The sequence below is a fragment of the Enoplosus armatus genome, chromosome 2, assembly GCF_043641665.1.
Source record: "Enoplosus armatus isolate fEnoArm2 chromosome 2, fEnoArm2.hap1, whole genome shotgun sequence".
In the NCBI taxonomy this organism is placed as follows: Eukaryota; Metazoa; Chordata; class Actinopteri; order Centrarchiformes; family Enoplosidae; genus Enoplosus; species Enoplosus armatus.
Genome location: NC_092181.1, coordinates 15643650 through 15668462, shown reverse-complemented (window position 1 = coordinate 15668462; position 24813 = coordinate 15643650). Strand labels below are relative to the sequence as shown.

At 43.2% G+C, this 24813-nt stretch overlaps 1 protein-coding gene across 1 annotated transcript in view; it reads left to right on the top strand.

Annotated features, from left to right (window-relative positions):
* The window catches only part of slit2 (slit homolog 2 (Drosophila)), an 82479-nt gene that overhangs the window by 38566 nt on the left and 19100 nt on the right, over positions 1-24813 (top strand). The window contains exons 5-14 of the mRNA XM_070924715.1: positions 11942-12013; positions 13073-13144; positions 14198-14269; positions 14550-14713; positions 15183-15321; positions 16394-16465; positions 16646-16717; positions 18959-19030; positions 19297-19440; positions 21835-21998. Of these exons, the coding sequence (XP_070780816.1) occupies positions 11942-12013; positions 13073-13144; positions 14198-14269; positions 14550-14713; positions 15183-15321; positions 16394-16465; positions 16646-16717; positions 18959-19030; positions 19297-19440; positions 21835-21998 (1043 nt within the window). The remainder of the gene's footprint in view (positions 1-11941; positions 12014-13072; positions 13145-14197; positions 14270-14549; positions 14714-15182; positions 15322-16393; positions 16466-16645; positions 16718-18958; positions 19031-19296; positions 19441-21834; positions 21999-24813) is intronic.

Below are 24813 nucleotides of genomic sequence, written 5' to 3'. Positions count from 1 at the left end.
AAGTTCAGACTTCGGTGTTTAACATTAACGCCGTAAAACACGGAAACAAGACGTCACAATGTATTTCTATTGTTATATTTTTATTGATGACGTTTACTGTATGTGTGCTCATATGTGTGAGTGCATGTGTTCACATGTGTATTTGCATGTGTGTGCGTGTGTATTGTCTGGCTGGTGTCCAGGAGACTTAATGGCCAACACTGTTTGCTTTCATGGCCCGTCTTTCCAACCCGCTGCTCATAGGAATGCAGAACATACACACACACACACACACACACACATAGTAATTTCACTCACTTCAACACATATGGTGTTTCGGTCAAATGCGGCGCAAACACACAAAAAGCCCCAACAGCCAATCGAGAAAGCGTACGAGTAGTCCAGATTATGCATGACTTCTCATATTCACTGTTGGCCATGTGGAAGTGGATCTCAGCTTTTGTTCGAAAGTGTTTGCTCTCTTTTCCTTCCCCTCTCTGTCGTCTCTCACCAGCTCACTCTTTGTCTTCCCGCTATCATTGTCAGATATTGTATTTATTTTGACACAGCCCAATAAACATAAATTGTTCTCGGGCATCGCGTCTTTGCCAGTAACTGCCACATTTTAGCACCAGCGTTGCAGTGCGTGTGTGTGTGTGTGTGTGTGTGTGTGTGTGTGCAGAGCGGACAGTGGACAGATGGTGCAGGACAGCTGGTCCAGAGTGACAAGTGTGTGTGACCCGAGCCTCTACGGTGGTGAAAGAAAGAAAGACAACATTGACGGAGAGAAACTATTTGAAGAGGAATATTTCAGCTAGTCTGCGATTGCCAGGAGCTGGCAAACAGAGGGGTGGGGGAGGTGAGGTGGGGGGGGCTCTGGAGACATCTTGAATAGATTTGGAGCGAAAGAGAAAGAGGAGGAGGTGGAGTATTGATAAAAGAAAAGCAGAAACTATGCCTTTCTGCCAATTTGTTCTTTTTTTTATCTGAATGGTGCTTGGATTTCTTTCTGATGGCCACAAATGTTGTTCTTCCATCTTTTTGTCCTCCCCGCTAGCCCCCTCCTCTCCGTCTTCCTCTCCTCCCCCTGCTCTTTCCCTCCCTTCCTCCCTCTCTCTGGTCTAAAAGCATTGTGCAGGTGTTGGGTCAGATACTGTAAACTGTCGCAGCCTCATCGCCCTCCCAGAGCCGAGCGGCTGACTGATGGATCCCTCATTTCCCTAAACAGCCCTGAGTAGACGATTGACAAGAGGTTCATTCTCACACTGAGTTCAAGTGAGAGGCCTCAGGGGAGGAAACACTCTCTGTCTCCAACACACACACACACACACACACACACACACTGACACACACCCTCATAGTGCCTGAAGGGAGAAATGTGATCTGTGTCGGCGCTTATTGAACCAATGATGACCACCTCACTCTTCCTCATTCTGTCTATATATACGTCTCCGTGCACCAAGAAAGAAACTGGAGGGAAACACCAAAAAGTGTTTGTATATTTGACTGAGGTGAAGAAAAGTTAGCCATTTGAAAAGACAAAATGCTAGAAAAGTTAATGAAAACACACTTTTTGAATAAACAAATGACATTGCACTTCTTCCGAAGACCAGTAGTTGTACTGTTGCCTCTCGCTGTTAAATGCCTCCTCTCCCTCAACAAGACCAGAAGATCAAGAACGACAAAGTCATGTCAAAATGTCAATAACTGCTGTGTGTTTGTAGCCACAGGGGATGAATGCTGTCCTGATGGGAAGAAGGAATGAAATGCTATAATGTATTTACTGGAGCTAAAGAAAATAGTCAATTGATCAATTAGTCTTTAGAGAAGTATTCAGCAACCATTTATAATATTTTTTTTAAACAAAACTTTGTTACGACTTCTCAAATGTGAGTAATTGCTTGTTTTCTTTGCAGTAAACTAGTAAATTTAATTTTGGGGCTGTTGGACAAGACAAGCCAATTGGATATATCACTCATAAATAAATTTGTGTAAAATTTGTGACTGTTCTCTGGCGTTTTATAGACCAAACAAACAATTGATTAATCAAGACTGCCAGATTAGTCTAATAGTGAAAATAATTAGTTGCAGCACTTGTATTCACCAATGCTGTCTCCTAGAAATGACATTTATATAGGCTCCCACTAATTTACAATTTTGAAATGTTATTAATAAACGTATCTGCTCAGCTGCAAACAGTTGATACTGAACGTATCAGTAAAATGTCCATTGGCAAAATATTTTATTTGTTTCCCTACAACATCATTATAGCAACTAAAGTATGATCAACTTTGTCATGGTTATGTTTAGACACCGAAAGCTTGGTTAAGGTGAAGAAAAGAAAAAGTCAAGAGTGAGTTGAAGCATGAGGACGACGTGTTTATTTTATTCACATTTAACTGAAACCACCCTAACCTTAACCAAAGTGCTTTTGTTGCCTAAACCAAACCACAGACAGAAGTCTGGATGCAAACCCCCGGTCTCCAGTGTCAAAGTCCTGGCTTTGGAAGCCCACCATCAACCCCCGACCACCTCCCTATGATTCGCGTGCTGAACATAAATGTAGCGCTCCCTACGAGAGACAAAAATGTTGGCAGGGAGCGTAATCCAGCGATTACATGTACGTTTCCCGACAAATTAGTAGTGTATATCTGTCTGTCTGTCTGTCTGCCTGTCTGTCTGTCTGTCTGTCTGTCTGTCACTCCATCTGTCTGTGTTCATGCATGTGTGTGTATGCATGAGGAAGCCTCGCCAGCATGTCACTCCAAGCTGCTGGGTAAACACAGGGAAGGAAAGACAAAACCGCACACAGGGCTGAATCAAGAGGAGATGTGTGTCTTTCTGTGTGTGTGTGTGTGCGTGTGTGTGTGTGTGTGAACGAGAAAGTGAGAGGGAAAGTGTGTGTGTGTGTGTGATTGTCTCTGCGTGTCTTGTCATGGTTTGTAAACTGTGAATAATGACACCAGGGTGAGTAAGTCATCGCCACTGCAGTCCTCTGCTGCTACACACACACACACACACACACACACACACACACACACACACACACATTTTATGCCTCTTTCCACTGCTACACTACATAAACTCTCATTCCTGATGTACAAACACACTCTCCCCGACCACAAACCGTCTCTTCTGAGGCTCAACTGTCAATCACACTGAAAATGTTAGAGGGGAAAAAACTGACCTCTATATTTTCTAGTTGTTAAATTGTTTATGAGCTGGTTAGTTGTTTATTTTGATGTCGTCTCTGGCTGTTTGTTTGCTGCATCGAGCTGCACGAAACAGCAGATGGGCTGTTAGCTTTTAATGAATCCGATTTAACGGCATAAATCAGAATAATATATATAACGCACATACAGGATGGGGCCAGGACATGCTCGCGCTTCACCGTCTCTCTCTGCTCTCTGTCCCCAAACTTAAATGTTTTACTTTTAATCCGCCGCTTCTGGTCGTCTGACGGAGCTGGATGACAGATGAATAGAAAGAATGAATGATTGATGGATGAAAAGAGTGATGCAATGATTGAGCAATCAGGAGAATAGTGCAGCGATTGATGGATGAAGCGAATTGTGGGGGAGAAAAATAGATGGAAAACCTAAGTCTGAAGATGACAAAGGATCGTTGGGCGCCAGATTGATTATTATCCTGTAGTGAGAGGTTTTTTTTGTAAGACGTTGGGGTTTTTAAATGGAAAAGAGGCAGACGAGAAGGGAGGAGGCTGCTGCAGCTTATTGGGTCATGGAGTTTGTGGCAGATCAGGTCAAAGACGTGGGTGAAAAACTTTCTGACCTGGCAAGGCATACGCAGACTGCTGCGCACACACACACACACACACACACACACACACACACAGAGAAGCAGATACACAAACCCACACAAATAGACCCAGACATGCATCCATGTGCTGTCACTTTCTATTTATCTATTCTATTTATTATTGTATGGCGATGTAAGAGGCAAACAGGAAAAGGATATGATGTCACTGACCAAGAGTTTGTGGTGACCAAGTGGTCTGGCAACGCGTCCGGCGGTGGTCATTTTAGCTGTGGTGTGTGTGTCTGTGTCTACATCTTGTGTGTGTTTTGGACGCCCCTCCAGGCAAAGACAGCAATAAATTTTGGTCATAGTGCTGAGCTGGTTTTAAAATTCACACACGCACACATATACACACACACACACACACACACACACACACACACACACACACACACAGTCTATCTGTCACAGGCAGTGTGTAGGTGTTAGAGCTGGGGTTATTGACTCGTAGAGACGGAGACAGCAGCAAGCAGCGAGTGAACACACTGCTATCGGAATACGATTAATACTGTCTGGCTGATGGATTAGACTCATTACACAGGGAGCAAGGCAAAGGAGGGCGGTGAAGGGTGGAGAGGATGTGGGAGAGAGGGAGAGAGAAAGAGGAGAGGAGAGGAGAGAGGGAAGGGAGGACCAGAAAGAAAAAAAGGGAAAAAGAAGGATTTAAGACAGGAGGTGTGAGGGAAGGATATGTAAGGAGACATGTAAGTATGGACAGGGAGGAATCAATAGAGGGATCAAAGATGTGATGTTAGAGAAAAACTTTGATTACATTAAGTTCCTTTGTGCTTAAAATATCAACAGAGGTTGAGGAAAATCACTTTCTTCTGCGTCTGACTTCACTCTACACTGTAGCCAAGCTAAAGAGTATCTAGGGAAAGGGAAGAGGTTAAACTCCAAAGTGACCAGCAGAGGTTGCTGAAAGCGCAATATGCTAAATGAATTGCAGTCAATCGCAGATTTACCCAAATTCAGTATTTATGACCAATACAAGTAGTTAGAGAATGTTATTTTCTTCTGTAAACAGTGTAGTGTGTGCAGTGAGTCTACGGCCATTTTTGTGTTTTAATTTATTTTGCTGATGATCTTTCACTTTACGATTATTTAAATAGCTGTTGATTCATTTTCTGTCAACAGCTTGAGTGCAAATAGGCCGTGATATATCAAATTTGAGATGGAACGCCAATTTAATTTATAGTGGCTCATTATCAAGATTACTTGGTAGCTAAACTCACTAGCACGTCCTCCTGGGCCAATTGTTTCAGACCACTTGGCCAACATGTCCTGTACTTGTTTGTTATTTGAGAATGACAAATCCAGGTCATGCAAACAGCACTATCTATTTTGCGAAATTTGCTTACAACATGTTTCCTAAACCACAAAAATATCAGGGAAACCCCTTATAGTCTTGAGAATTGCTAGTTTAGATACGTAATCCCACTCATAATAATCCCACATTTTCCAGTTGTTCAGAATCACTGCTAGTAGAGGGAGCTGGTAATGACAGCTTTCAATCGAATGCAGGTCCTCCCACTGGCTTTTGGGCACACAAATGTGTGTATTCTTGCTCATTCCTTCCTGTGTTCATGTCTCATGATGAAGGGGCTATGCTCCATTATCACCAAAATCAGCTGAAATGGCCAATTTCAATGTGACGCTGAGAGGTTCTGCATGTACCTGGACACTGATAAGCATGTGGGCTACAAAGATCAGTGAACTCATGTGTGTGTGTGAGTGTGTGTGTATGTGTGTCACACTGAGCTACAAAATCAGGATTTTTGAGCAATGAGCTCAGCCAGCTGCAGTGTGGATAAAAATGTTTCCTACAACTTTGATATTTCTCTCCCTTCCCTTGCAAAAGTATATCCTGAAATTGTTGCAGAAAGACACATTTTCTAACATGTGAGTCGGAGCAGCGCAGGTGCACAGTATGACAGGCCTTCCTGTTGAGGCGGCTTTAAATGTAAATGTCATCATCAGATGTTTAGAGGGAAACCATGTCCCCATTACTAAGTGCTTCTCAGCTCTCCTCGTATGCAATTACTGTATTACTGCAAGCCACCGTCCATTTCTCCTGTGTGTGTGTGTGTGTGTGTGTGTGTGTGTGTGTGTGTGTGTGTGTGCAACAGATGTATTCCTCACTTGTCTATAATTACACGTGTAAACATTTCTGATGATGTCATGGTCTCAGACCGCTGACTAATCTGTTCCTGGGCTGGAAAGAGACGTAATCAGTCTGGTTTTACACATGCATGTACACGCACACACACACAAAACATACATGATCTTTATTTTTTCAGCTTTGTTATTTTACTAGTTAATCTTACTATATGGATGTGATAAGAAATGCCTGTTGAGTATGCCGTTTCCTCAGCAACAAGACGCTTGTGTTACAAGTTTGGCGAGCGGCTTACAGCTGGCTTTGTTAAGAGCTCACTACAAAACGATTGGTAGCTGAATGGAGAGAGCAGCAGGAGCTATTTATGTAGGAAATCAGTAGGCAGAATGTAGCATTTCTACCAAGCAATCATCTTGGCTTTCCTCACTGTATTCAGAGTATAAAGGAAGAAACATTGCAAAATAAAACTCCTCAGCAAAGCAGCAAAAATAACACAGCTGCTGCCACAAGAGCTTTTTGTAAACTGAGCCCACTGTAATGTTACAACACACACACACACTTTTTCTGGCAGATTGCCATCCTGGTAGCCAGACAGGCACACTCGCGCACACACAGGGGACATCCTCTCTGTCAAGTCAAAATGTCCCCTAGGTGTCCACCCTGGTCCAGTAACCATGGCAACCCTCTTACCTGGCATTTAAAGTATGTGTGTGAGGCGTGATGGCGAATAAGGGAGGCAGACAATGAGATGGGAAGAGGAGGAGAGGGAGGAAGACGGCAGATCTGTCATTCATGAGCAGAGTCAATATTAGTTTAGAAGAGAGCGACTGAAGAGAGGCTGCAAGAGGAGGCTATCCGTGTGTGTGTGTGTGTGCTTGTGTGTGTGTGTGTGTGTGTGTGTGTGGGAGGGTGTGTGTAATTCTGCATAATAACTTGGAGCAAATAGTTTTAAACTACGCTCAGTTTTAAAATTCTGCCACCCAAGATTACTAACATGCAGTTTAAAACTGGAGACATCATGATTCACCATCCCGCACGCGCACACACACACACACACACACACACACACACACACACATTCCTCCACATTCCCAGGTGCCAGTCCCGGCCCAGTGTGTTCAATAATCCTCAGCATTGTCTTCAGCAAGCCTCCCTTTTCCTCCCTCTCCTTTCTCCCCCCTCATCTCCTCTCTTTTCTTTGGGAGTCTTTCTCCTCCTAATTGCTCACAGAAGTGTGATCTTTGGGGGTCCACTTCATGGCATTGCTCCCTGAATTAGCTGAAGGATACACACACACACACAGAGACACCCAGTCTTTCTCCATACCCATCCCGTCCTAAAAACCAATCTACCAAAACCAAATGTCTGTCCTATCTTCTGCATTCACATTTTCTCACTCTGTCCATCTCTTTCTTTTTTTCCCTTTTTGACTCTTTCCAGCTCCGTCTTTGCCCATTCACACATTCTTATACTTAATAGGATTAAGGTCTCCGAAAGGGATTTGAACAAGATGATTAGTTTACTGCTCTGCCAACTCTGGCCCATACCCTGTCTCTCTCACACACACACACCCACACACACACTCGTATATAGATCCACGGGAACCCCCAGTTTGCTGGACCTGGGAAGAATCTCGTGGCAGTAGGGCACGTACAAAAGAAGTTCAGAAACTGTATAACAGTAGGTGAGAGTGTGTGTGTGTGTGTGTGTGTGTGTGTCCAGTGTGAGAGAGAGAAAGAGAGGGGAGGAGGGGAAGGATGAGGGGTGCATGTGTGAGAATTGAGTGCTGCTCTTTCATGCCCAGGTCTTCTTAGACACGCAGGGCGTCAAAAGCTCCTCTCACTCTGAAAAGACCCTTTAGAAAAGCAGCACTAAGCTCTTAACACTGGAGACCTGACTCTGTCACGCACACACACATGCACACACACACACACACACATCCTGGGCCACCAGAGGTGAGAAAAACAGACAAAGAGGAAGGTCAGAAAGATATAGAAAAAGACTGCGTCCACATGATTCGGACTAAATCTGAAAACGGTGGTCACGTGTGAAAACGATGTGCGACGAGTGTTTTTTAGGATGTTTTCATAAAGAAGTGAAACACCAAAACAATACGAAAACTGCTAAATCTCCGCTTCTTCTTCCTCTTTTGTTCTGCTGGAGATAACAGCCACATCACTCCGCTGAGTCTCAGCTGCTTACTTCTCCTGCTCTCTGCGATCACCTGTAATGAGTTTAAAGTTGTTGTCATTTACATATTTTTCTGTTTCTGTTATCAGACAGCTGGAAAATCATAGAATAAAGTTATTTGAGGATGATGATAAAAGATCAGAAAGAGCATGTACATCATCAGTGTGTCGCTGATGATGAGTGTGAGTGTGTTCAAGTCTGTTTTCCCAATTTGCATCATGGCAGTGTGTCAGTTTTCAGCAAGTGTGTGTGTGTGTGTGTGTGTGTGTGTGCGTGTGTGTGTGTGTGTGTGTGTGTGTGTGTGTGTGTGTGTTTTTGTTTGACCGGGCCGGAGGTATTAAATCCGCACAGGAACTATATCATGCTGCTAAGTTAAGAACCCTCACACACATACACACACACACACACACACACACACACACACACACACACACTGGGGCTCAGCAGGAGCCTCTTTTAATGAAGGTAACCTCTCGGTTTAGGCACAGGGGCAGAGGTGAGGGGTTAAACTTTGGGGAAGTCCAAAAAACAAGACCAATTTCTGAGAAAAGGAAGAGAGAGAGAGAAAAGAGAATGGGAAGGGAGAGGTCGACGGAGAGAAAGCCAGAGAAGGATAAAGGGGGAAAGAGAGGGGGAGCGGTGGGTGGGACATCTAACAAACGATTTAACTAAAGATGAAATTGAATCAGGTGCCTTGGCGCCAAACTGAGAAAGAAAATCCACTCTTAAGTCCCTGAGAAGTCAATTTCCTAGTCAGGGTGAAACTTACTGTTCATCCTCTCTCTCTCTCTCTCTCTCTCTCTCTCTCTCTCTCTCTCTCTCTCTCTCGCACACTCTCTCTCTCTCTGGTGGTCTGAGTGATGAATAGGGTTTAGAGTGGCCTCCTGCACTTCCTTAAGAGCCCCACACTAACCCACACTGCCAATCACATGTGTATGCATGAACTATGTCTGTGCATGTGTGTGAGTGTGTGTGTTTGCATATGTGTTGTCTCTGTAGTCGTAGATCACAGGGACAGAGGGATGTGAAAAATCAATTTCCAATTATCTCAGTGCATCAAAAGATTAATGTATATGTCAAACACACACACATACACACACTTACAGTACATACTGTACTTATGCACCACTCCACCTCTCTCATGCACCAATCATACACTTTAAACCCCTGCCGTCTTACAGTGTTTACCGTAGCTGTAATACTACAACTGCAACGCAAAAGTGAGTTGTACGTTCCCAAGTGAACATGTTAAGTGTGTATGTAAACACACTCTGGCCAACATTAGTTGACCGTGTACAGTGAGGTCTGTGTGCGGCTTAAAACACAGACATACAAACTGTCAAACTGTCAACTCCTCACATGTGACACATTACGTTTTTACTGATTTCTACATGCGATAGGCAGATGAAGTGGATGCAGACTATAAGTTACATACTCTGCTGTGTGTGTGTGTGTGTGTGTGTGTGTGTGTGTGCGCGTGTGTGTGCATGCACTCTCAGAGTGTTTATTTGGCTTTAGAGCTCCAGCGGTTAAAGGAGCACGGCTGTTTTCCAAACCCCCCTGGTCCTGTAAAAACAGTATCAGGATACACTCTATTTGATTCAGACCAGCCGCTGTGTGTGTGTGTGTGTGTGTGTGTGTGTATGTGTGTGTGTGTGTACACGCATGAGGGGAAGCACACATGTTTGTGTTATGTGTGTAAAAACAGCCAAGGTGAAGCCTCTTTTTCATCTACCTCTGTTTGTAAAGTCTTACTCCAGGATCACGTTGATTGATCTCGGCATCAGAGAGCATTGAAACATGATGTGAACTTGCCGTGTGTGTGTGTGTGTGTGTGTGTGTGTGTGTGCAGGCAGGTACAGGTGTGTTCATAAGTGAAGTCCATCAGAAATTGAATAAGTTAATAAGGCTTTATTTGTGAGGAAGGGACATTTTACATGTGTTGATCATGAATCCTGTGTACACACCAGATGGAGGAGAACTTCTCTGTATATAACCAGTGAGCACATTTTACTGGAGCTGCAACTAACAATTATTTCGCCCCTCATAAGTTCCCAGAGCCAAAGTGGATGTTGTTGCTTGTTTTGTCCGAACAACAGTCCAAATTCCTCACATTTGAGAGGCTGGAGTACACTCGCTTCTGTGTGTTTTTTGCTTGATAGCTAGTTTGCTAGTCAGCTGTAGCAGTTTGAACATCTTAAACATTTACCTGCAGATGTCGTGGGGGTTGATGCAGAACGGCCCTTTTTTCTCCAGTGCCACTGCTAACATCTGTTCCTTTGCTAAAAAGCTACAGTTGCCAGAGGAAGTTTGTTTATGTTGCGTCTTTGTGCCCCTGCTGTCTCAGCTGTCAATCAAAAACGTACACCAGCCGGCCCCCCCACAGGCTCGGAGGCTAAAGAGGCATCCACATTCACCTTTGATTGCAAAAAGGGACTAGTTTCGTCATTTCAGTTGGACATCAGGGCTACAAAAGATAATCCTCAAGAGCAAGGATGCAGCCAGTCTCTGGCTCTCTCTGTCATTTTTCGTTAGATGTGGGTATAAAAGCAGCAGGTGGAGACACAGGAGATGCAGCCGTGATTATACGATCACAGCCACAGGAATGTGAGGAATGTGGCTGGGCATTAGCTGTTAGCCGATTAGCATGGTGGAGGTCACGGTGCCACAGTCAGGGTCGAGAGCTGGGTGACCTTTTCGATGGTGAAAGGTCAAATAGTCTGTCTGGAACTTGGGTCTGTATTGGCTGCAGGCGACACACACACTGACACTCTGAGACTCCATTATGATGTCTAAGTGTCCTGTTTCCAGTGATTTTTCTCCTATGTCAAAACGATGTAGCTTTATTTTTGTGTTCTTTATTCATTCTTTATTCAGATCCCTGTTAGCTGCCAGTAAGGTAGCGCCTGCTTCCTCCAGACAGCTGAATTCATTCTCATACCACTACTTTACAATTACTTTATTTATATTTGCAACTGTATATGCGAGCGTGCTTAACACCTCATTTCATATAACTATTTGTGTGCACATCCTTCAGCACCAATGTGTGTGTGTGTGTGTGTGTGTGTCCTTCACTAAATCAAGTTGCTATACCAACCAGTGATAGCATGTATTTCACTTGGCTGCAGGTCGTGGATTTAGTTCATGTGAGACACCTGTTCATGTGTTTGTGTATTTATGTACTCGTGTGAGTGAAGGGGAATAAGAACACACATGTCGGCACGTGTGTGTCACTGACTGCAGTAAATTTAGTGTGTTTGTCTTTTTGGTTTTTTTTTTTGCTGTGCAGATTAGTTAAAGTGGCTGAAAATTAAATCTCTGTAAACCCCAGCGCTCAAACACACACACACACACACACAGGCATCCATCACTTACTCCTTAAAAGCAGAAGAAGGAGGAGGGGTTGGCGGGTGCGAGGGAGAGATGAGTGGGAGAGATGAGAGGAGGAACAGAAAGCTCTGAGGGAAGTGGAGGTCACTAGTGCCCCCTACAGGTTGTTTGAGCATTTATAGCCTCTCATACCTGAGCTGGATGGATGTTCAAAGCAGACAATTGAATTGCGTCTGGCTCTCTAGATACGTGGACACTTGTCAGAAGAAGAGTTTTTTTGTGTCACTGAGATGAATAGAGACAGCTGATTATATTTAGCGAGGGAGCGGTCTGTGTGCAAGGAACTCAATTTTGCAGATGATCTGTCTGGCTGTGAAGTTCCCCCGCTGCATTTTGGTGATTACATCAAGTACTTGTGCTGCAAAGCGAGTGGCTCTGTGACAGCTTGGCTTAACTCTATGCCACCTTATTTCTCTACGCCCCTCTCTCTTTCTCTCTGTCCAGTGATCTCAGCGAGAACCAGATTCAAGGGGTTCCAAGGAAAGCCTTCAGGGGAGCTGTGGAGATCAAGAACCTGTAAGTGGCAATACTTTGTGTGTGTGTGCGTGTGTGTGTGTGTGTGTGTGTGTGAGGGTGGCGTGTGTGCATGCATTTCTGTGTATATGCGGGCGCATCTGTCACTTGCTTTTCAATGTGTTTGCAAATGTGCACAACCCCCATGTGCCTGTGCATCAATATTTCATTGTGTTAAATGTCATGTGCCTCCTGCTTGCTGTATTGACCGGCACTGCTGCTCATTAGCAGTATGTGTGTGTGTGTGTGTGTGTGTGTGCTATGGATGTCACTGGCATTTCTGTTGTTTTTTTCTCTCTTTATTTTGCCTCAGTCACAGTTATGATGATTAAAGATAATTGCTGGTCATTTCGCAGGTAAACTAATTGCCCAGCAGTAATTCTAGAAATATGGATTTTTCAACTATTTCGCTGCATCCTGGGTTTTCTTTTTCCACATCAGATAATTTTTTTGAAATGCCTTGCAATTATTGTAAAAGGGCAGTGTGTGTGTGTGTTCATGTGCGTGTGTGTGTGTGTGTGTGTGTGTGTGTGTGTGTGTGTGTGTGTGTGTGTGCATTAGCATGCGGGTGACAGCACATGATTTACTGTCCTTATGTCTTAATTAAATTGTTTCAGCAAAGCGATTCAGAGAAACAGAGGGAGACAGAGAGAGAGAGAGAGAGAGAGAGAGAGAGAGAGGAGGGGAGGAGGTAAAGAGCAGTGCATACAAATTAGACGTCAGATAGACGAGAGCAGGAAACGGGAATGGATACAGAGATAAATATGTTGAGAAATACATCTACAAAGAGCCATGAGCTCAGGAGACAGAACTAAAGCAAAAGAGAAAGTGAGTGAGTGCGAGAGAGACAGAGAGAGGTTGTTGATGAGTTGGCCGGGAGGAGTTAATGCATTTTCTTCTGTTGCCGGCTGTCTGGCTTGAATTTCACCTGAAGATATACTGTAAGACACCTTTACATCTTACAACAGCTTCCTTTTTTCTTTCCTCCTTTTGTGTGTGTGTGTGCGTGTGTGTGTGTGTGTGTGTGTGTGTGTGTGTGTGTGTGTGTGTGTGTGTGTGCAGCCAGTTGGACTACAACCACATCAGCTGTATTGAAGATGGAGCTTTCCGAGCGTTACGTGACCTGGAAGTGCTGTGAGTACTTGTTTATTCAGTCACCCTGCTAACAACGGCAGAGCATCAGTGAATGATGAACACTAACAGCAGTGGGATGTGGAACAGCTAATATCCTCGTTGACCTTTAAAAGACTGCATTGCCTGTGCAGCTCCTGGAAAAGGACAGTTTCACATATATTCAGGAATGACACTTGATGCCTGCTCGCGGAGCATCGCTATCATCTTAAAATTCATTTGGTTGATCACCACATCAGTCGTGCCACTGTACAGACCTCTTATCTGTCCTGAAGTCAGCCCGAGAAGCTTGTTCATGTTCTCACTGACAGATAATCATTTTCATCGTTTTGTGAAGCAAAGACAAATTGCTTTGATTTCAAAGTCAATAAGTATTTTAGATGAGGAGCAAGTCAGGTAAAAAAAAAAAACACAATATGAACATTAAGGATAATTTGCTGTGTGTGTAAGTAGATGCACTGAACTGAGTTATGAGCCCCAAGTTCACACATTTGTGATTTTCCTTGAGAGATGACATTGAATGCAAAAATGTTTTAGTCTAATCTATGCTGTTTTATGATAATTTATAGTTTTTTATATGATTTCTTCATAAATTAGTCAAGTCCCATTTTGTTAGCTTACTAATAAAACACTGTTGTGCCTGTTTTCAGTGTCATTTCTGCCAAGTTGTGAAATATCTGCTGTGTCTCAACACTTCAAGAGTGGATTATGACATTGTGTTTTTAATGTTGTGTCAGAAGGAAAACTGAAGGCTAAGATGATTTTAATCACATGAGACAGCAGATAAGAGAGCTAGTTAGCACGTAGATTCTGTAGGGGTAAGTGACAGACAAATCTTGTTGTTAAATAAGGCGTGACGTAAGTGAAGGACAGTTTTGTTGTCAGGATTAACCACTAAACAGAATAAAAAATTACACATGACACATGGCACCAACTTCCATCCCCTGCTTTGCTGACTATGTCACTTCTCTGTGTCTGTGTACAACAACCCTGTGGTTTCAGAGGAGGCCATTGAATCCATATGGCGTTGTGTTTTCTGCTCTTTTCTCTCTTCAGCACCCTCAACAACAACAACATCAGCCGGCTGTCTGTGGCCAGTTTCAACCACATGCCGAAGCTCAGGACCTTGTAAGTATTTGGTACACATTACCGCCCGAGGGGGAAGGATTCCTCTCATTCGTGCCCGTTTGTACAGTTGATTGATAGATCTGTACTTGCACCTCTCCCTCCTTCACCCACCCTGCTCCTGTCTCCCCTGTCCTCAAATCTATTATTAATTTTCCTCTCCCTCCCATCCACCTGTTCTCGCCACTTGTCTGATCCCCCCCCCCTTCCTCTTATCGCTACATACTCCCCGTCCCCTCTTCTCCCTCCTTTTCTCCTCCCTCCCGCCTCCTCTCTCCCCCAGTCGTCTGCACTCCAACAACCTGCAATGTGACTGCAACGTGGCCTGGCTGTCAGAGTGGCTGCGACAGCGCCCCCGTCTGGGTCTTTACACACAATGCATGGCCCCGCCACATTTGAGGGGGCACAACGTGGCTGAGGTGCAGAAGAAGGAGTTTGTCTGCACAGGTAGGTTGACTTGACACATTTGCTTTGTTGTCTATTTCGTGACTTACATCGGCTTGCTGTTTTACAGTGGCAAACCCACCTTTTGCTTTGTCTCGTTTTCTTACTGCCTTTTGCTCATGCTTTTCAAGATGGGGACGAAGGCAAGTATTCATCTTCCATTGCATGGCTTGGCTTCAATCACACGCACTGCACTTACTGAAATATGTTTTTTTTTTGTATGTATTTCTGCACTTTTTATGAAGGAGCACAAGATTAAAAATAATACTATAGATAGACAAGGTCACTATCGCATTAAGGGACAGTATCTCTCTCTCACCTGCACACTTTGTTACCTGGCTGCTGCTTCACACTTTGATTTCTTTGATTTTCTTCACTGAATTTTGTCAGCTTCAATATCCTTCGCCTTTGGGATTTTACACCAAGCATAGCTATTACCCATGGATAATATTGGCCCTCTGTCTCTGTGTAGGTCACCAGTCGTCATCATCTTCCTCCTGCAGTGTGTTACAGTGCCCAGAGTCCTGCACCTGCAGTAACAACATCGTGGACTGCAGAGGGAAGGGACTGACAGAAATACCCACCAACCTGCCTGAAACCATTACTGAGATGTAAGGCACACATATACAAGTACACACACACACACACACACACACACACACCTGCTTTACTCGGCATGCATATACATGCACACAAACTCCTGCATCCACGCTCGGTGCAGTGATATTTCTTTTGCTCTTTCACAGTGCTTCTCTCCATTTTCCTTCTTTGTCTCTTTCCACCTTTCTGTTTCACTACTTCTCTTTCTCTCTGTGCAGTGGAATAAAACCACACATCTGTGAAATGAGAAAGCCTGGTCATGCAGCTCTTCCCTGCTTAACAAAATAATGAAGGGATGAGGGAGGGAGAATTGAAAGATTAATCTGAAGGACAAGACAGATCATATCTCTATCTAAAGGAGGGACTAACATGAGACCTGACTCTGAAGTGACCTGACTTGAGATATGCTTTGACAAGACTTGAGATTTGACTTAGACTTGTCTTGATTGATTTTAAATTGACTTGGACCTATCTTGAAGATTTTAACTTGACTTGGACTTGCCCTCAATTACATAAAAACAGAATACAATACGGCATAATGCTCCTCTATAATCCATTAAAACATGTTAGTAATGAAGAAAGAGAACAGCAAACGAAAAACAAACTCATTTTAGGGAAATGTTTCACAATCGAACGGTTGATTTGCAAATCGTGTTCCAGTCAGCCTTTCTTGTCACGGTGACTGAACATGTGAAATGTTTAGAAAACGGTTGTTTGGGTCTGTTTTCTCTTTTGTTTTCCCCCCTCCCTCTCTCTTTGTTTCTCCTGACCTGGCTCGATTTGTTTGGGCCTGACTGACGCAGAGTCAGACTGGCACTTAATGGAACACTGCCTAGATAGTTAAGAGTGTGTGTGTGTGCTTGTGTATTTGTGTGTCCGTCTTGACTGTACACATGTTAAAGAGGGCAACCGATCAGTGAAATGTGACTTTGGCAACAGTCATCAAAGCGCCTTATCTGAAAATGTTCCCCTTAGCCAGAGCCCCAGGGACTGAGCAGCAGTCAGCGATACAGCAGAGATAGCTCTGAGATAGGGGAATGTTAATGTCGCTCCTCAATGGTCTGTGTGTATGTTTGGTTCCAGACGACTGGAGCAGAACGCCATCAAGGTGATCCCAGCTGGGGCCTTTTCTCCTTATAAGAAGCTGCGCAGGATGTGAGTAGATGAGGAGATACTTGTACTGTGAACCCTGTCAGCCAAAACTTCTGTTTCTGTCCTGTTTGTTGCTTGTGTTGACCCTCCATGTTTCACTTTTCATGTTTCTCTCCCCCTCACTGACTCTGTCTCTGGTTCTTTGCCACTCTGTCTCTTTTTCTTTGGCACTGTTCTTCACAGAGACTTGAGTAACAACCAGATATCAGAGTTAGCCTCGGACGCCTTCCAAGGTCTGCGCTCCCTCAACTCTCTGTGAGTACTGTGTGATATGTTTGTATTTATGGTGCAGTATCACCAAAACACTGTGATATAGCCCTTTGAATCTCAGGATCTTACTGTTCCAAAATCTGTTTATCCAACCTTAAATCACTTCTATCTGTTATGTTAACATCGCACTCTCCAAGTTAATTTCTGAGATCTGGGAACACAAGAACATCGAACAAACGTGACAATGTGAGCATGTCTGAAATTATGCACAGGAAAACTACTGCTATGCATGCTAGGTGCAAGTTGAACCAAGAAGTCGGTCTGTATATTATGATGGATGTTTACAGTGCAATGTTATTTGGGTAATAACTGACGGTTCGCTTAAAAATGTCCACCAAACAATTGTCCAACCATAGCTTAGCAAATGTAACTGCTATTAACATATTAAGAGTTAACTACATTATTATGTGGGGTTACAGGTAGGTTACATTAGAAAAAGCCCCATCGAGGACCCACAGATCCACTGTTTGGGAGCCAGTATAACAGTCCTGGATGCTAAAAACCATGATATCAGAGTTTAGAATTTAAAAAGAAATGTGCCCATGTGTCAAACACCAAAGCAATCCAATACAAAACAAGAATACCATTTTATTTTCATAAGACATTTTAAATGCACTTTTGACAAGAACGTTTGTGCTGCCGGCTTCCTCTTCGGCCCGAATCTCAGGTCGGACCATCTGCTTTGCGTGTGAAGCTTTGGGAAGGAAGAGCAGTAGAGGGAGTGAGGGATGCAGAGTTATTTCATGAAGGAGTTATATTAAGGTCTCGTCTCTCCAAAGTCAATAATTCATAAATGCTGAATTGCTGAATGGAGGCTTCTGCCACCTCATTACACATTCACCACAGAGAGAATGGGACACACACATTCATGCTGACACACCACATACAGTATGGCTTTCACATTAAGCTGCACTGTGTGTTCATTGTGTGTCAGGGTTTGGTTGGAGAGGATGTAAATGAGCCATCGATTCTGTCTGTGCGTGTGTCTGTATATCTTTATGCGTGTGTGTGTGTGTGCGTGTGTGGGTGCGCGAAACAATACGTGCTAACGTGTGTGTGAGACACAAATGAAGCGTCCACTCCTTGCATCGTGTGTTTCCCAACCTCAGGTCTCTCAGGGACAGCCACTCAGCACAATGAAATAAAAGCCAATCTAAAACACATGTCTTTAGACTGCCTACATACACAGCTCAACTCAGCGTGGAGCGTAAAGATGACTGATAACTGTGTGTGTGTGTGTGTGTGTGTGTGTGTGCGTCTAAGGTATTTGTTGGTCAAGGCGGTGGCAGTCTCAGCCTTGACCTGTTTGTGTATGTAATCTGATGTATTTATAAAAAGCTTTTCTCTGATAACAGTGCACATTACTCGCACTGTAGCCGCAGCCAGATTTATGGAGGGTGTTTTTTTTTTATTGTGACATTTAGATGAAAAGTAAAATTCAAGTCTTTAGTGTTGACATAAAGCCAGGTGTTGACACAAAGTCAGTGTTTTTATTAGTCGCGTATTATTGGTGTTTTAACTTGGAAGCCAAAAAAGAAAAATAGAAAAGAGAGTGGTATGATGTTTTATTAAGCTCTTATCGTTTCCTTAATGTTTTTCTCTGGGTGTTTCTGTTTTAACTTCAGTAAAGAGCCAAAGTCCCACCCCGTTAGTTTTATGCTGCATTCACGTAAGGTCGGCAGAATTAAAAGAACCGTAAAAACCACCCCGTTACTCTAACTTAGGAGCGTTAAAGCCTTTTTACAAGATGGTTACACCCATAATTAGGCTTTTAGTCACACCAGATAAACAGCCTACATTTGTTATTTTTATTGTCTTACATATTTGGAGCATATTCATATTTAGAACAATCATTTCTATTAGCGTTAATATCAGATTTTACTGGTGATGGAGGATTTGCAGCCATTTTGCCACAGATTTGGAGATATTGTAGCAGTCAGACATTCCCCATACCTGGGACCCAGAATTACAACAATCTTTCCCACAGGCTGCTTGTAATTAAGGTCTGTTACAATTTCACTTGAACGCAGCATTAACTGACACACTGTCACGATGGGCTCTGCATTTTTTGAACACTAATGAAATAGGAATTTTATGTTTGATAACAGAAGGTAGTGAGAATAGAGATAATTTGTCTCTCTTTACAGTACATGCAGAGTGTTAATATAAATAATATTACTGGGTAATATGTGTGGTCTTATTCACAACTGTGTTTGTGCTCCACAGGGTACTATATGGGAACAAGATCACAGAGATTTCCAAAGGACTGTTGGAGGGACTGTTTTCTCTGCAGCTATTGTGAGTAGACACACACACACACACATACACACACACACACACACACAGTTGTAGTTGCAATTAAGAGCTCACATCCACATCTTATTGATATTCTGCTGAAAAGTGCTTACCTAAAACATTGTCATCAGAGTGGAGACATTGTGATTGAAAGCCATCATCACTGACCTGTAACATTTGAAACACTCATCGAAGAATGATAACAGGATAAGTCCTCATCCCCCATCTCTTTTTCTCTCTCTCTTTACTCTGTCGCTTCTCTCTTTCAGGCTGCTGAATGCTAATAAGATAGCGTGTCTGCGTGTGGACGCGTTTCAGGACCTCCACAACCTCAATCTGCTCTCACTATATGACAACAAGCTCCAGACCATCGCCAAGGGGACCTTCTCATCGCTAAGGGCCATACAAACACTGTGCGTACACACACAAACACCTATCTCAGTGTACACACAAGAAATTATGCACATGTTTTTATTTCACACTTGCTTTGGCAATGTAAACGTCTGTTTCCGATGACAATAAAGCCCCTTTGAATTGAATTAAATTGAATGAGAAGGCGTGAAACTTTGAGCAGTGGCTGGCAATCATCATATCTGGACAACTGCGGGATGTAAACAAACATCTATTATATTTTCAGAATAGCACTGTAGAAAAAACAGTCAAAAGAAAAACATAATTTGTTGTCCCACTTTTTAAAAAACGTTCTTCAGTTATCTTAAAATCAGCAGGAAACAGCATCTTTTGTTGTCAGCTTTGACAATAATCACAACTAAATACACCATTTTGCACTGATGTTTCAAATTACACACAGAGTGATCTATCACAGAAGAGGTACATACTGTGTACTAATTTCACCACTTTCAAGAGCCTCAATAGACTTTCATCTGACTGAAAAACACTGTTCTAGATCTTAGTATGCTCCCCTGAGTAGATATTTATTGTCCTTCTTCGCTACTTAGTGGATAAAACAGGAGGGGAAATTATAACACATTGAAAATATCGCACAAACTATCTCCTATAATGCAAAGCACATCACTCTCTGATTTATGACAGTGGTCAAGTATTCAAGGGTGGAGTTTTCCTTCAATAAATTACATTTTACCCTTTAAAGACCCTGTCTTCATGAAACATAAATCAGTTTGATGTTAGATTGATGAACGCTGTCAATGTATGTCATAAGGTCATAAAAGTTCTGTCAGACTAATGGGTTACAATCCTGCTAATACAAAGTTGTCTGAACATGGGTTTCCTAAAACATACAGCACTGGTTAAGCCCAATCAGTTGCTTTTATTAAAAAGAATAAAGGATGATGGCGGTATAAAATTATTATAATTGGAACGACATATCCACCAAGTCTTCCTCCACAGACATTTAAGTAAAGACTAAACTACCTGTACACCACTACGTCACTTTTTCTTTGTCGTTTTATTTGCCAAATCAGTGCAGAGTTTCTCCTCATTTGCATAAAATGTATATTTTTACTTCGCTGGTCAAGCCCTCGTCGCCTGGAAGCTCACAATGCCTTGCTTGCGTCCTATAGATAATGAATAGGGACAAACTTTTCACCGCTTCCCGCCACAGGATTTTTGCGTAAGGGAATACAATTTGAAATTCATTAATTACACTTACTTACTAAGTAAGAGTTACTAATCCCAGTAACACTGTTACGTTGGAATTTGACGGTCGGCTTGTTTGCTGTTTTACTTTGAGTTTGATGGAGGATTAAAGTCAGTTTGTTCTCTTTGCGTTCATTGGACAGGTTGGTACTTAAATGCTAGCGTGGCGCGGAGACTGGAGGTGTGAGGAGGTGGTTAACTTCTACCAAAAGAGTGGAAATGCGATTCCCAGTAACTCCAAAGTTGTCGTATTCGCTTGCTGTGTGTTCTTAGCTAGCTTGCTAACGCTAGCCACTGGCCAGTCTACATTCATATATCGCCTACACTTCTGGAGAGCTGTGGGCAGGGCTAAGCTAAGTTAAAGGGCTAAAGGCTAAGCTAAGTTAAAGGGCTAAAGGCTAAGCTAAGTTAGCTGCTGGATGGTTCCTTTCACTTCCTTTGAAGCAAGCAGGGCTGCCTGCTTGTTAAACCACAATGTATAATTGTCTTTTTCTACATGTTTACTACAGAAGATGTGACGTGTGGGTGTGGAGGATTTGGACTTGTTCAAATACGTGAGGCTGTGCTTGAATTGTCATCCATATTTTTAATGGATAATGGATATATCTTTGGTTTTTAGTCAGTTTAATTCATTGTTAGATTAGGTTAGTTTCACCTTTGCGTTGCCTGGTAACGGAATGTAAAGAGTAAGTAGTGTTGCTACGGTTACCTGGCCAGGGTATTGATTTAGAACTGCATTTAAACTGCTGATTAAAGCTATTTTGAGGTGTCCTTTTTTTTATTTGTTTAAACTTTATTGAAGATCAATTCAAGTGACACATAGACATACATATATATATAATTCAAATGTTTGAATTGTTCTTTTTGATTCTGGTATTTATCAACGGTGTTAAAAAATTTAACCATTTACTTTTATGAATTAAAATATAACCCCAGGTGGTTGAAAAGACAATAAACATATTTCATTCCAAAATAAATGCTTGAGGTGTCCTGACACATGATTTTATTACACATCTGCCCTCCTATCATAAACAAGTATCTTCTGTGGCCATATCCACACTCAAGAAACTGAACATTTTTACAAATATATATTGTTCTGACATCTTTGTTTTTGTGTGCTCCATGTCTGTGTGTGATGTGTGTGTGTGTGTGTGTGTGTGTGTGTGTGTGTGTGTGTGTGTGTGTATCAGTCACTTAGCCCAAAACCCGTTCATCTGTGACTGCCATCTGAAGTGGCTGGCCGACTACCTGCAGGACAATCCCATCGAGACGAGCGGTGCACGCTGCACCAGCCCTCGACGGCTCGCCAACAAACGAATCGGACAAATCAAGAGCAAGAAGTTCCGCTGCTCAGGTATAAACACACACTGCATTGTAATCACATTGATTCACACATGTACAGATTCCTACACATAAGACCCAAAGTGACACACTGTCCTGTATTCTCATTTTGTGTCTTCCTGCTGGGACTTTCCCTCAGACTCTCTTTATTAACCTCAACTCCCTGTTTTCAGCATTTTCTGGCATCTCTCTCTCCCTCAATTGACCACACACACACACACACACACACACACACACGCACATAGCCAGTGAGTACTTTCTTCTCTAGCCTTTTGTTCTTTTGTTGTTTTTCACTCTCACTCTGTCTCTGTCTCTCCATTAGCTAGAGAACAGTATTTCATCCCAGGTATTGTACATCGAGCATGTGTGTGTGTGTGTGTGTGTGTGAGAGAGTATATGTGTGTGTGTATAAGACACTGTAAGGTCCATCACTGCGGATGCTGAACACTCACACACTCTCGACACTTGGAGTGACTTGCCTTGACTGACACCTTTTGAATGCCAAGACATTTTCTTTTAATGGTCTAACGTACACCGTAATGCATCACGTCTTAACCAGGCACCAGATAATCACGCTCTTGTCCTTGCACTGGGTTTTCGATGTTAACCGTAACCTTGACGATGGAGGGAGAAAAACAATTGCATTAATAAGGTCAGGCCGCTGTCAGCTTGGCACCACATGTGAGACTCTGTATAAATAAAAGCATATTGGTACAGTGATCACGGAGACTATATTTAATACTAGTCCTCCTTGCTTCTTAGCACATCTGATGATAGCTAATGTATGAGCGTGTGTCCGCGAGCATCTGTGTCTGTTTCGCCCACTGCAGAACATCAAAAGGTCACACAGTTACCATGCTCCGAGGGGCGCTGGGAAATATGTAAATCAGACATGCATATGAGATCAGTAGCAGGGCTAAAGGCGGTCATTACCACAGCAGCACACAGAGGAGGCATGGTGTGTGTTGGATGAGAGAGTGTGTGTGTGTGTGTGTGTGTGAGTGTGTGTGTGCTCACTGCAGTCGTTAACTCACCGGGGGAACAGTAGTTTCAAAGCCCAGATACCACATACGGTGCAAAGCTGAATAATTTAGGAACATTTGCGGTTGAAAAGTTGAATAAACATGTTTTATTCTGTGGTACAACCTTGGTATCACGCCTTAGATCAATACATCTAAAATTCTCTATTTTGCATCATGTCCCCTATTTCACGGTGTATTATTTTGGATCCTATCTCATATTTCTGTTTTTTTTTCTGGGCACTTTAATTCGAGTTTCATCCCTCCTACCATTTCTTGTTTTAGTCTAAGATTGGACCGTCTGAAGTGATTGATGTCAAAGAATACACAAAACAAAACAAAGCACTTGCAGTTGTGAGAGTGTTTAGAACTGGCTGCATTTTATTGTTCATTGACATGGCGCTTTTATCTGGTTACGTGTGCTTTTTGTCATCTCGCGATCCCCTCAAAAACAAGAATCAGTCGTGCTTCGAGCAAACGAGGCCGGCATGCGTGTTGGATGAAAGCCCCCACCAAATGTCATGTTATGCCGGCACGATTCTCACTATTCACGAGTCATTACCCCTTTAAATGAATCACTGCCTGGGGGACTGCACATGAAAAAATTGCAGCATTTCTTCTCAGATTTTCATCAGCTTTTTCCCTCCTGTTCAAATAAACGAGTGAAATCCCTTCTTCTTTCTCCTACTGCCTCTCTCACACACTCAGGAGTACACCATGTGGGCTGTAAGTAACACACACACAAACACAACGATTCTTGCGTCAACTCCGAATCCCTCACCTCTCGTCCCCTGAGCCGGCCTCCGACCTTTGACCTCTACCACCGTGACCTTTGACCCCCCTCTGTGACTCCTCTTGTCTGTTTACAAACAACAACAATCAGAAGATTCATAAGATTTACATTTTATTACACAGCAGTTCATGTATTTTTTTTCTCTTTATGCTGTTCCTGTGTGTGTGTGTGTGTGTGTGTGTGTGTGTGTGTGTGTGTGTGTGTGTGCCCATGTCCATGTTTGTTGGTACATGTGTGTATGTGTGTTCCTAGTAGTCAGGGCTTCTCTTGCCTTCAGTGCTGCTGTAACTCTCCTCCCACTCCTCTAACTGCTGCTCTGTTCCTGCTCTCGTGTGTCGTGTCTGTAGGTTTAGATGTCCTTAGATGTTCCAGTCTCTCCTTCTCTTCCCTGCTTCCCCTGCTCTTTCTTTTCTCTACCTTCTCCCCCCTGTCTGATCTCCTCCTCTTCTTCTCCTCCCCTTCTTATCATTGCTCCCCTTTCTCTCTTCAAAGTGATACACTTCCTCCAATGGCTCCTGCTTTTCAGCCCTCATCTTTCTATCTTTCTTCCTTGGATTCCTCCTCTTCATGGCTCTATCTTTACCTGACCTCCTCTCCTCTCATCCTCCCCTCTCCTTTCCTCTCCTATTAATTCCATCTCTATCTTATCCTTTCCTCTCCCACTCTTCTACTCTCCTATCCTCTCTTCTCATCTCATCTCCTCCTCACCCTCTCCTCTCCTCTCCTTCTCATCTTCTCCTCTCTTACTTCTCTCTCTCTCCTTCTCAGCAGTTTCTTTCCTCTCCTTGTCTCTCTCTCGCTCTCACTCCTTTTTTGTTCTCTCTCCTCCTTCCCTCTTCTCGTTACTCCTCTCCTTTCCTTTCCTCTTCTCTCCTGCTCGTCCTCTCATCTCCTCTCCTCTCCTCCTTTACACCCTCTCCTTATCTTCCCCTCTCCCTTCCTCTCCTTCTCTCCTCATCCTTGCCTGTCCTCCTTCTCCTTCTGTCCTTCCCACCCCTGTGTTCCAGCGGAGGAGC